This window comes from Rhinopithecus roxellana, chromosome 12 (assembly GCF_007565055.1).
Source record: "Rhinopithecus roxellana isolate Shanxi Qingling chromosome 12, ASM756505v1, whole genome shotgun sequence".
Classification (NCBI taxonomy): Eukaryota; Metazoa; Chordata; class Mammalia; order Primates; family Cercopithecidae; genus Rhinopithecus; species Rhinopithecus roxellana.
The window spans coordinates 128,941,738-128,955,266 of NC_044560.1; the positions used below are offsets into that span (position 1 = coordinate 128,941,738).

The 13,529-nt window shown below is 41.8% G+C and overlaps 1 protein-coding gene across 1 annotated transcript in view; it reads right to left on the minus strand.

Annotated features, from left to right (window-relative positions):
- Positions 1-13,529, minus strand: part of TXNDC12 (thioredoxin domain containing 12) — a 36,108-nt gene that overhangs the window by 14,709 nt on the left and 7,870 nt on the right. Inside the window, exon 2 of the mRNA XM_010370421.2 lies at positions 6,900-6,960. Within this exon, the coding sequence (XP_010368723.1) occupies positions 6,900-6,960 (61 nt within the window). The remainder of the gene's footprint in view (positions 1-6,899; positions 6,961-13,529) is intronic.

Sequence of the window (13,529 nt, forward strand, 5' to 3'; positions counted from 1 at the left end):
GAGATGAACATAAAACGCTTTCCCCACAAAAGATAAAAGGTCGGAATGGGAAGGATCAGGCGCCTACAAGCAGAGTAATACCTATTATAATGGATAGATGCAGGTGAGATTATAAAAGAACAGAAGGGAAAAACAAACTACCCAGAGAAATCACTGAAGACTTTATGTAGGAATAGTCATTTGACTTAGAACTTGAAAGACAAAATAGGAATTTTTCTCCTTAGTAGGGTTGCCAGATAAAATACAGGATGCCCAGTTACATTTGAGTTTCAGATAAACACCAAAAACATTTTTAAGCTTAAGTGTGTCCCAAATATTGCATAGATATATTTAAAATTATTTGGTGTTTATCTAAACTTCAAATTTAACTGGGCATCTTTAATTTTTTATTATTATTTATTTTTTCTTCTTTAGAGATGAGGTGTCAGTATGTTGCTCAGGCTGGTCTCAAACTCCCAGGCTCAAGTAATTGTGCCACCTCTGCCTCCCAAAGTACTGGGATTACAGGTGTGTGAGCCAAAGTGCCTGGCCTGCATCCTTTATTTTATTATTATTATTTTTTGAGACAGAGTCTCGCTCTGTCACCCAGCCTGGACTGCAGTGGGGTGATCTCAGCTCACTGCAACCTCCACCACCTGGGTTCAAGCGATTCTCCTGTCTCAGCCTCCCAAGTAGCTGGGACTACGGGTGGGCGCCACCACACCCAGCTAATTTTTGCATTTTTAGTACAGATGGGGTTTCACTATGTTGGCCAGGCTGGTCTCAAACTCCTGACCCCAGGTGATCCACCCGCCTTGGCATCCCAAAGTGCTGGGGCTAAAGGCATAAACCACCATGCCTGGCCATTCTTTATTTTTACTTGCTCAATCTGGCAACTCTGTTATTGCAGAAGGTTTGAGACCCAGAGCCATGAAACCGTTGGATCTCTTGTATAAACAGCAAGCACTATAGGATGGTAGACGCAGAAATGTGAGTGTGCCTGTGCATGTGTGTATATTGTAGATGCACATATACTGGGGTCTTTGTATCTCTCTTGTACAGTATAGAAAAAACATTCAAGTCTTGGCTCCTCCACTTACTAGTGTTGTAATTGCTGGCAAATTATATAACTTTTCTGTATTTCAATTTCCCCTTCTATAAAATAACAACAGTTATTTCACAGGTTTTCCAATCTAGTAGGTTGTTGTGAGGGTTAAATAAATGTAAACACAGGCCCGGCATGGTGGCTCACGCCTGTAATCCCAGCACTTTGGGAGGCAGAGGAGGGCGGATCACCTGAGGTCAGGAGCTCGAGACCAGCCTGGGCAACATGGTGAAACCCTGTCTCTACTAAAAATACTTAACTAAACCTACTTGAGACTTTATAGACTATTCAACTTGACTCTAGCAGGCAGTATGGTGTACAGATTTAAAGAGCAGGCTCTGAAGATAGAGTGCTTGGGTCTGCCACTTGATAGCTGTGTGCTCTTGGACAAGTTATTTTAGTAAACGTAGAAAAAACTGTGCCTTACTTTTTTCATCTCTAAAATTAAGATAACAGTAACACCAACCTCAAAAAGTTGTTGAGAGTTAAATGAGTTGATTTGCATAATTTAATGCCTAATACACAATAGCACTTAGTACACTTGAACAACCCCAGGATGAGGGGCACTGACCCCTGATGCAGTCAAAAATCTGCATATAACTTTTGACTCCCTAAAACTTAACTACTAATAGCCTACTGTTGACTGGAAGCCTTACTAATAATATATTCAGTTAACATATATTTTGAGTGTAATATTATATATTGTATTCTTAAAATAAAGTAAATTAAAGAAAATGTTATTAAGAAAATCTTTCCAGGAAGCAGGGGGGAAAAAGAAGAAAAGAAAAAGAGAATCATAAAGAAACAAAAATATATTTAGTATTCATTAAGTGGAAGTGGATACTCATAAAGGTCTTCATCCTTGTCTTCACACTGAGTAGGCTGAGGAGGAAGAGGAGGGGTTGGTCTTGCTGTCTCAGGATGGCAGAGGCAGAAGAGGGTGAAAGGGGAGGCAGAACAGGCAGGCACACTTAGTGTAACTTTATGGAAATATATTATAATTTCTGTCTGACTTTTTTGCTTTTTCATGTCTCTCAAAATGTTTCTATACAATACCAATCCTTTTTCTTTGATTTAGTTTCAGGGCACATATCTTAGAAGGTTCCACGTTGTAAAATAAGTCAAAAGCACTCCTAAATAATTAAAACCTTCTGCCAGATCTGTTTTCTGGCAGTGCTTCTTCTACGTGTTTTTCCTCATCATCTGGCACTCATCTCCATCAAGTTATCTTCTGTTCCTTCCTCTGATTTGGTGTCTGTTAGCTCTTGAATTTATCCAAGATCATATCTTAAAACCCTTTACCCCTCACCTTTTTTTTTTTTTTTTTTTTTTTTTTTTGCCATATCCACAATCTCTTTCATGATTTTAATTATCTGTCATAAACCCTGTGAAGTCTTATGTACATCTGAACAGTTTTATCCAGCAGGAATTTATTGTTTCAGGCTTGATGGTCTTCACAGCTATTTCTATAACAACAATGGCATCTTCAATGGTATAATCCTCCTAAACTTTCATGATGTTCTCTCTATTGCAGTTCTCTTCCATAGCTTTGACAGTCTGTTTTCCATATAGGACTGTGTGTAATGAGCCTTAAAGGTCCTTATCACCCCCCGATGTAGTAGCTGATTGAAATACTGTTTGGAAGCAAATAGACCTCTTTCTTTCTTTCTTTTCTCTTTTCTCCTCTCCTTCCTTCTTTCCTTCCTTCTTCCTTTCCCCTCCTCTCCTCTCCTCTCCTGTCCTGTCCTGTCTTTTCTTTTCTTTTCTTTTCTTTCCTTTTCTTTTCTTTTCTTTTTGAAACAGAGTTTCACTCTTATTGCCCGAGCTGGAATGCAATGGCGTGATCTCAGTTCACTGCAACCTCCACCTCCCAGGTTCAAGTGATTCTCCTGCCTCAGCCTCCCGAGTAGCTGGCTTTACAGGCATGCACCACCAGGCCTGCTGAATTTTGTATTTTTAGTAGAGACGGGGTTTCTTCAAGTTGGTCAGGCTGGTCTGGAACTCCCGACCTCAGGTGATCTCCCCACCTCGGCCTCCCAAAGTGCTGGGATTACAGGCATGAGCCACCATGCCCAGCCGCAAATAGACCATTTTTATGCCTTTGGTGTTGAACTCATGGGGCTCTGGGTGGCCAGAGTATTGTTCAATATCAAAAGAACTTCAAAAGGCAGTCTCTTATTGACTAGGTACTTCCTGACTTCAGGGACAAAGCACTGATGGAACCAATCCAGAAAAAGGGTTCTTGTTGTCTAAGCCTTCCTATTGCACAACCTAAACACTGGTAGCTGGTGTTTATCTTTGCTCTTCGAGGCTGGGGGTTAACAGCTTTACAGACAAGGGCAGTTCTGATGACAAACCTGACTCAAACTCCTGGGCTCTGGTAGTCGTCCCACCACTAACTCCCAAAGTGCTGGGTTTTTTTGCACGAAACAGTAGAGTCAGCCTATCTCTTCTTGCCTTCAATCTTGGTACTTGCTTCTCTTCTTTTTTTTTTTTTTTTTTTTTTTTTCCCTTTTTGAAAACTGAAATAGGGTCTTATTCTGTTACCCAGGCTACAGTTCAGTAGTGCAGTCATAGCTCACTGCAGCCTCAATCTTCCAGGCTCAAGCAATCCTCCCACCTCAGACTCCTGAGTAGCAGGGACAACAGGCATGCGCCACCACACCCAGCTAATTTTTCTATTTTTTGTAGAGACAGTTTCCCATGTTGCCCAGGTTGGTCTTCCTTACTATTAATGTCCTTTGTGGCCTTTTTTTCCCCCAAAATAGGGTACCTTAATCTGAATTAAACACCTGTTCAGGCAGATATCCTTTCTCTTCAATGATTTTCTTAATGGTGTCTGAGAATTCATCTGCTGCCTCTTAGTTAGCATAAGTTGCTTCTCCTGTATCTCATTGTTGTTGTTGTTGTTTTTCTGAGACTGGGTCTCACTCTGTCACCCAGGCTGGAGTGCAGTGGCAGGATCTCGGCTCACACAACCTCCACCTCCCAGGCTCAAGCGATGCTCCTGCCTCAGCCTCCCGAGTAGCTGGGATGATAGGTGTGGGCCACCATCGCCTGGCTAATTTTTGTATTTTTTGTAAAGATGGGGTTTCACCATGTGGGCCAGGCTGGTCATAAACTCTTAACCTCAAATGATCCACCTGCCTTGGACTGCCAAAGTGCTGGGATTACAGGCATCACTGCACCCAGCCTATCTTGACATTTTTAAAGCCAAACCTCTTTCTAAAATCAGCAAACCATCATTTGTTGGCATTAAATACTCCAGCTTTAGATCCTTCACCTTCTTTTTGCTTTAAGTTGCCATATAATGACTTTGTGTTTTCTCAAATCATATTAGAGTCAATAGGTATGCCTTTCTTATAGTACCCACATAAAAGCTGCATATTATGCACATAAAAAGGCATTTGGCAAAAAGTGCAAGGTTTTTGTGCCTGTTGGCATGGCTACAGTGACAACTTCATGAATTTCCTTTTTTTTTTTTTTTTTTTTTTACACAATTGGTTCTTATGCTGGATTTATCTTTAAAAAAAGATTTTTTTTTTTTTTTTTTTTGTAGAGACAGGGTCTTACTTTGTTGCCCAGGCTGGTCTCAATCTACTGGGCTCAAGCAATCTTCCTGCCTCAGACTCTCAAAAATGATTCATTTGGCCGGGCCAGAGCAAGACATCATCTCAAAAAAAAAAAAAAGAGGGTTCATTTATCTTGAAACGGCAAGAAACTACCTCTGTAGACCGCAGTCTACGGTACATATCAAGCAATTCAATTTTTTCTTGTAATGTCATGAGCATTCTCTGCTTCTTGGGAACACTTCCAGCATCACCAATGGCACCTTGTATGGGTTTCATGGTGTTATTCTAGGTTTATGATATTGTACTAAATACCAGGAAAAATATGCAAGAGTTGTAAGAGATTACTTTTTGTTGTTGTTGTTGAGACCCCAGGCTGGAGTGCAGTGGCATGATCTTGGGTCACTGCAACCTCCGTCTCCCGGGTTCAAGCGATTATCCTGCCTCAGCCTCCCGAGTAGCTGGGATTTCAGGCATGCACCCACCACGCCCAGCTAAGTTTTTTGTATTTTTAGTAGAGACAGGGTTTCACCATGTTGGCTAGGCTGCTCTCGAACTCCTGACCTCAAGTGATCCACCCACCTCGGCCTCCTAAAGTGTTGGGATTACAGGTATGAGCCACCGTGCCCAGCTGAGAGACTACTTTATATTGCAATACGCAATACACTGGAGAGACGTACTGCTCACTGAAGATGATTAATGTTGCACGGCATTTTAAGTGGATACTCACAATACTTGAGCTCATCTCCATAGCAACAGGAGGTCACCACAAAATTATTAGTCATATGTTATATACTACAGTTAATTTTTATGCAGTTATGATTTAATATGACATCTTTACATTTGTGTACATTTCTCCCTTCTGCAAATGGCATCATGTGTGGTCTATAAGTGTTTGTGTGCAGAAGTTTTTTATTTTTATTTTTATTTATTTGTTTATTTTTATTTTTTTTTTTGAGACAGAGTCTTGCTCTGTCTCCCAGGCTGCAGTGCAATGGTGCAGTCTCAGCTCACTGCAACCTCCGTCTCCCGGGTTCAAGTGACTCTCCTACCTCAACCTCCCCTAGTAGCTGGGACTGCAGGCGCGCACACCATGTCCAGGTAATTTTTGTATTTTTAGTAGAGACGGGGTTTCACCATGTTGGCCAGGGTGGTCTTGAACTCCCGACCTCAGGTAATCCACCCACCTCAGCCTCCCAAAGTGTTGAGATTACAGGCGTGAGCCACCATGGCTGGACAGAAGCTTTTTAGACAGGGTCTCACTCTGTTTCCAGGCTGCAGTGCAGTGGCATGGTCTCAGCTCACTGCACCCTCAAACTCCCAGGCTCCTGGAGTGGAGTTGAGGTTGGTCCTCCCACCTCAACTCCCCCAAATAACTGGTAGTTTTTGTAAAGAAGGGGTTTCACCATGTTGCCCAGATTGGTCTCAAATTCCTGGGCTCAAGTGATCTGCCTGCCTCAACCTACCAAAGTGCTGAGATTACAGGTATGAGTCACCACACTCGGCCAGTGTGCAGAAGTTTTGATAAATTTTAACTTGTAGATTTCTGGATTTCTGTATGTTTTATGGTAGTAAATGATAATATAGACTAGTATCTACATATATTTTATACACTTGTAACATACCATTTTCTGAAGTTTTTTGGTATTTCTAGGCTATGCCATTCATCTACAAGTTTTTTCAAACCGCTTGAAATCTCCATAACATCTTCCAATACATTTATTATTGAAAAAAATTCACATACAAGTGGACCTGTGCAGTTCAAATCCATGTTGTTTGGCCAGGCATGGTGGCTCACATCTGTAATCCCAGCACTCTGGGAGGCCGAGGCAGGCAGATCGCGTGAGGTTGGGAGCTCAAGACCAGCCTGGCCAACATGGTGAAACCCCATCTCTACTAAAAACTACAAAAACTGGTAGCACATGCCTGTAATCTCAGCTGTGTGGGAGGGTGAGGCTTGACAAGAATCGCTTGAACCTGGGAGGTGGAGGTTGCACTCAACCAAGATCACACCACTCTATTCCAGCCTGGGTGACAGAGCAAGACTGTCTCAAAAAAGAAAAAAAAAAAAAAAACCATGTTGTTCAAGGCTCAACTATAAATGTTAGCCAATATTATTGCTGTTGTAATTAGGCAATTATTCAGTTCTTGCTCTGCCTTGGTATAGCCCTTCACCAAAATTAACGTTAAGTTGATAGCTGAAAAGTGTTTTACCACCATAAATGACCTAAAACCGTGTCTTGTACCTGGCAGCTGCTTCTTTCTTCCCATCTTCCAGTGTCCTCCAATGAATATGATCTCCAAAACCTGGAAGTAAAGAACTTTATAAGCATTCACACAATGAACAAAGGGCACAGTCCCAAGAAGGAAGTATGCATGTTCACAAGATACCCACTAAGAAGGTTTTCTTCTGTCAAGAGCTTGGTGTTCAAGTCCCAGCTCCACCACCTTCTAGGTGTACGGGACCATACCTCAAGCCTCAGTTTTCATACCTGCAAAATGGAGACACCACCACCTAATTCACAGTTTCAAAGGAGGCTAAATTAAAAAATGACATTAAATGCTTTGTAAACTATCATGGAATATGCTAATAATACTATAAGAATGAATGAGAATTTCCCACAGAGTAAACATAAAGCAGGTCATAACAAATCATAACTAATTCAAGGTGATTCAGCAATACAGCTTTAGATTCAGAAAGACCTAGGTCCATGACTCCATTTCCTATTAAGTGTGAATTTTTGTGAGTGAAGTAAGCTCTCCAAGTCTCAATTTCTTTCTTATTTTCCCTCATCTATAAAAACAAGACAATAAGACCTACCTCCAAGTGTTAGCATAAGGATTAAATGAAGTATTTAAAGCTATTGTTATTATTATGCCCACAATTCAGCCAAAGTAATCTTTCTATTTTAAACTCTTGAGCGTGTTTTGTAGGATAGCACAGAATGGTCTTTCTAAATCATGTTATTCCTGGAAAAAAACAAAAACAAAAAAACATTCAAAGGCTTTCCAATGCCCTAAAGATAAAGGTCCAACTCTTGTAGTAGGGTTTACAAAGCTTTTCAGAATATGGCACCTGCCCACCTCTCCAGCCTCACTTTCCACACTTTTCCTAAAATCTTATACATACACCCTGTACATTCCTTTTTGTTTTTGTTTTTTTAGATAGAGTCTCTCTGTCACCAATGGTAGAATGCAGTGGTGTGATCTTGGCTCACTGCAACCTCTACCTCCCAGGTTCAAGTGATTCTTGTGCCTCAGCCTCCTGAGTAGCTGGAATTAGAGGCGCCTGCCACTACACCTGGCTAATTTTTTTTTTTTTTTTTTTTGGAGATGGAGTTTTACTCTTGTTGTCCAGGCTGGAGTGCAATGGCAAGATCTTGGCTCACCACAACCTCCACCTCCCGGGTTAAGTGGTTCTCCTGCCTCAGTCTCCTGAGTAGCTGGGATTACAGGCATGTGCCACCAAGCCTGGTGTATTTTGTATTTTTTGTAAAGATGGGGTTTCTCCATGTTGGTCAGACTGGTCTTGAACTCCCAACCTCAGGTGATCTGCCTGCCTCAGCCTCCCAAACTACTGGGCTTATAGGCGTAAGCCACTGCGCCCAGACTGTAATTTTTGTATTTTTAGAAGAGACAGGGTTTTGCCATGTTGGCCAGGCTGGTCTCCAACTCCTGAGCTCAGGTATTCGCCAGCCTCCTCAGCTTTCCAAAGTGCTGGGATTACAGGTGGGAGCCACCGTGTCCGGCCCTTTCACTTCTTTAAATGAGAGCAGCATGCACTCTCTCCCCTCTAGGCTTTCACAATCACTACTACCTGTGCAATTCCTTCCGTCCCTTACCTCCAATTCCTTCTTCAGGTATAAGCCTAGAGGGCATTTCTTCTGGTATATCTTCCCTGACTCCCAAAGCACCCTATTCTTGCCCCATCACAGCACTCCCCAGGATGACTTGTACATGTTTATGTGTCTATCTCTGGACCATATATGTCTTATTCCTCTCTATTTCCTTAGCATTTAGTATTACACATGGCCACACTAAATGCTCCATAAAATATTTTTTGAGTAAATGAATCTTATTTAGATTATATCACATAAAATAATTTTATATCCAAAAATTATTAGTGATCATAATGCTAGCTGCTATTTACTGACCACCTTGTATGTGCCTGACATACCACATGTGTTATCTCATTTAAATTTGGCCTTATTAATAACCCAGTTTTACTTAATCACTCTATGCTTCAGCTGTCTCATCTTTAAAAGAGGCATAATAATTATATCTCATAAGGTTACTGAATAACAAATAGAGAATGGCATAAACCCGGAAAGCGGAGCTTGCAATGAGCTGAGATCCGGCCACTACACTCCAGCCTGGGTGACACAGCGAGACTCCGTCTCAAAAAAAAAAAAAAAAAAAGAATGTACAAGACCAAGAATGAACCCAAATGTAAACTAGGAACTTTAGTTAATAATAATATATCAATACAGGTTCATCAATTGTAACAAATGTACCACATTAGCCCAAGATGTTACTAGAAGTTGCGAGAAGGAGGGAGAGAGGGAAGGGAATATAGGAGAACCCTGGATTTTCTGCTCAATTTTTCTATAGACATAAAGCTGCTCCAAAAATAAAGTATCAATTTTTAAAAATGCAGTGGACAAGTTAAAACAGCAAATTAGAGGCAGGCAGAGGCATAGATCAGAAAAAGGTATTCAAGATGCAACACAAAGAGACAGGAAATGAAAATTAGGGAGAGGCCAAGAGATATAGAATAGATTGTGAAAGTCTAATACACATAAATTTGGAGTCTCAGAATGAAAGGGTGAAGGAAAAAGACATATTTGAAGGCAGGGTATGGTGGCTCACACTTGTAATCCCAGCACTTTGGGAGGCTGAGGCAGACAGATTACTTGAGGCCCAGGAGTTCGAGACCAGCCTGGCCAACATGGTGAAAATTCTGCTCTACTAAAAACACAAAAATTAGCCAGGCATGGTGGCACACGCCTGTAGTCCCAGCTACTTGGGAGGCTGAGGTACAAGAATCACTTGAGCCCGGGAGGTGGAAGTTGCAGTGAGCTGAGATTGTGCCACTGCACTCCAGCCTGAGCAATAGGGGAAACTCTTTTTTTTTTTTTTTTAAGGCATATTTGAAGAGATAATGGCTGAGCATTTTCAAGAACAAGATAAAACATTAATATGGCCAGGCACAGTGGCTCATACCTATAATGCTAACATTTTGGGAAGCCAAGGCAGAATGATCACTTGAGTCCAGGAGTTGGAAACCAGCCTAGGCAACACAGAGAGATCTTGTCTCTACAAAAAATTAAAAGTCCGGCACACTGGCATGTGCCCGTAGTCCCAACTACTTGGGAGGCTGAGGCGGAAGGATTGTTTGACCTCAGTAGCTTGAGGCCGCAGTGAGCAATGATTGTGTCACTGCACTCCTGGGTGGCAGAGAGATCCTGTCTCAAAAATAAACAAACAAAATACAACCATGAATCTACATATTTCTTCATAATATGTATTAACTGGGATAAATTATAAAAACAAACATTTAAATGGTGAAACTGCAGAGCAACAAAAACACTGGGAAGATCTTAAAAGCACTCAAAGAGAAGTGACTTTTTTTTTTTTTTTTTTTTTTGAGACAGAGTCTGGCTCTGTCGCCCAGGCAGGAGTGCAGTGACGTGATCTCGGCTCACCACAACCTCCATCTCCTGGATTCAAGCGATTTTCCTGCCTCAGCTTCCCGAGTAGCTGGGATTACAGGCACCTGCCACCATGCCTGGCTAATTTTTGTATTTTAGTAGAGACAGGGTTTCATCATGTTGGCCAGGCTGGTCTCAAACTCCTGACTTCAGGTGATCTGCCTACCACGACCTCCTACAGAGTGCTGGGGTTACAGGAGTGAGCCACCAGACCTGGCCGAGAAATGACATATTTCCTACAAAAGATCAATGATTAGACTGACAGGAACAACAGAAATCAGAAGACAGCAGAATATCACCTTTAAAATACTAAAAGAAAATAACTCTAAACCTAGAATTTTATACCCAGCAAAACTATCTTTCAAAAATAAGAGCAAAATAGACATTTTAAGATAAGCTGGCCGGGCGCGGTGGCTCAAGCCTGTAATCCCAGCACTTTGGGAGGCCGAGACGGGCGGATCATGAGGTCAGGCGATCGAAACCATCCTGGCTAACACAGTGAAACCCCGTCTCTACTAAAAAATATGAAAAACTAGCTGGGCGAGGTGGCGGGCGCCTGTAGTCCCAGCTACTCGGGAGGCTGAGGCAGGAGAATGGCGTGAACCCGGGAGGCAGAGCTTGCAGTGAGCTGAGATCACGCCACTGCACTCCAGCCTGGGCGACAGAGTGAGACTCTGTCTCAAAAAAAAAAAAAAAGGTAAGCTGAGAGATTTTTCTATCCTTCCCTCACAGCCCTTAGAAAAAACAATCTTGCTGATACCTTGCTTTTGGACTCCTAGCCTCCAGAACTGTGAGACAATAAATTTCTGTTGTTTAAGACACAGTTTGGGCTGGGGATGGTGGCTCATGCCTATAATCCCAGCACTCTGGGAGGCCGAGGTGAGAGGATCACTTGAGCCCAGGAGTTTGAGACTAGCCTGGGCAACATAGTGAGACCCCATCTCTATAAAAAATAGAAAAATTAGCCAGGTATGGTGGTGCATGCCTGTAGTCCTAGCTACTTGGGAGGTGGAGGCAGGAGGATCGATTGAGCCTGGGAGGTCAAGGCTGTAGTGAGCTGTGATTGCCCCACTGCACTCCAGCCTAGCTGACAGAGCAAGACTCTGTCTCAAAAAAAAAAAAAAAAAAGATACAGTTTGTGGTACTTTGTTCCTGTAGCCTTAGCAAACTAATACAGCAGAGCAAGGCAAAAGCAAGGAGACTAATAAAGAGGCTACTGCAATAATCCAGGCAAGAGATGATAGTGGACTAGACCAGCTGGGGTGGTAGAAGGAATAAGATACCAGTGGGTTCTGGATATGTTTCAAAGGCAAACTTAGCAGGATTTTGCTATGGATATGGGATATGAGAGCAAAAAGAGAAGTCAAGGATCACTCTAAGGTTTTTGGCCTGGACAAGTAGAAGGATGGAGCTGCCATTTACAGTGAGGATGAAAGCATGATTAGAGCATGACCAAGACAGTCCAAGGAGAAAAATTAGATCCAATACATACAACTCTTTCAAAAAAATCTTGACTGGGTGCGGTGGCTCACACCTGTAATCCCAGCACTTTCGGAGGCCAAGGCAGGCAGATCACTTGAGGTCAGGAGTCCGAGACCAGCCTGGTCTAACCTAACATGGTGAAACCCCATCTCTACTAAAAATACAAAAATTAGGCCAGGTGCAGTGGCTCACACCTGTAATCCCAGCACTTTGGGAGGCCAAGGCGGGTGGATCACGAGGTCAAGAGATCGAGACCATCCTGGCCAACATGGTGAAACCCCCGTCTCTACTAAAGAAAAAAAAAATTAGCCAGGTATGGTGGCATGTACCTGTAATTCCAGCTACTCAGAAAGCTGAGGCATAAGAATTGCTTGAACTTGGAGGTGAAGGTTGCAGTAAGCCAAAATCATGCCACTGCACTCCAGCCTGGGTGACAGAGTAAGATTCTGTCTCAAAAAAAAAAAAAAAAAGATTTTTGCTGTACTAGGGACAACTGAAAGCTGATAGAAATGATATAGTAAAGATAGGAAAAAGGGGTAATACAACATGAGAAGGAAGAGTCACTGGTAAAATGTTGGTAAGTCAGTGAGACGAGACGGGATTTAGCACTCAAGGAGAGGGATTAGCCTTTACTAGGAATAATGATGGTTTATCAGGTAACAACAGGAAAGGAAGCATATATGAACACTAGTGGGTAAATGCTTTAGTGAGAATTTTTGAAAGGCCTCTTCTGATTCCTTCTGTCTTCTGTTATAGAGGGACCATAATTACTAACTGTGAGCAAGGACTATGGAAGAAGTATTGGAGATTTGAAAAGATGGGAAGAAGTATGAAATAGTCCCCTAAGAGAACCAGAGAAAATCAAAAGGATAGCTAAAGGACTTTTTCAGGTAGGAAATGATCCCAGAAAAAGGCCTAGATACTAATAATAGTGAGCAAGTAAATATTGTCTGTATAGCAATTTATAATGCCCAATTTGTAGAGTTAAAAAGAGAGAGAGAGAGAGAACTAAGCCAGGCACAATATGCACCTGTAGTCCCAGCTACTCTGGAGGTTGAGGCAGGAGGATCGCTTGAGCCCAGGAGTTTGAGGCCAGTCTGGGAAACAGGATGAGACTCTATCTCTAAAAAATAACTAATTAAGTTTCGGGAAAAAAGTTAAAATTAGAACTATATATGAGACAACTCCTTATAAGTAAAGAGGGGGTAATTGAAGTTAAATGTTCTAAAGTCCCTCTTACCACTGGGGGTATAATAGTGTTAGAGTTTGTTAAGTATGCAAGTAAAATTTCAAGAATTACTACTAAAAGAAAAGAACTAGAATGCCAACTTCCAAACTAATAAAGGAGATAAAATAAAAACAAGCCAAAGAAAGGGCAAAAAGAAAAAAAAAAGCACAGAAAAAAACAGTAGAAACTGGATAACAAACAATAGCAGCTCTGTCAATAATCAAAACAAACATAAGTGGACTAAACTTGCCAATTAAAGTGAAAAGACAAAAATTGTCAGACTTGGTTTAAGAAAAAAAATACCTCTACAATGCTTATAAAAGCATACCTAGCCAGTTATGGTGGCTCACACCTATAATCCCAGCACTTTGGGAGGCCAAGGCAGGAGGATCACTTGAGGCCAGGAGTTTGAGGCCAAACTGGGCAACATAGTGAAACCTCACCTCTACAAAAAA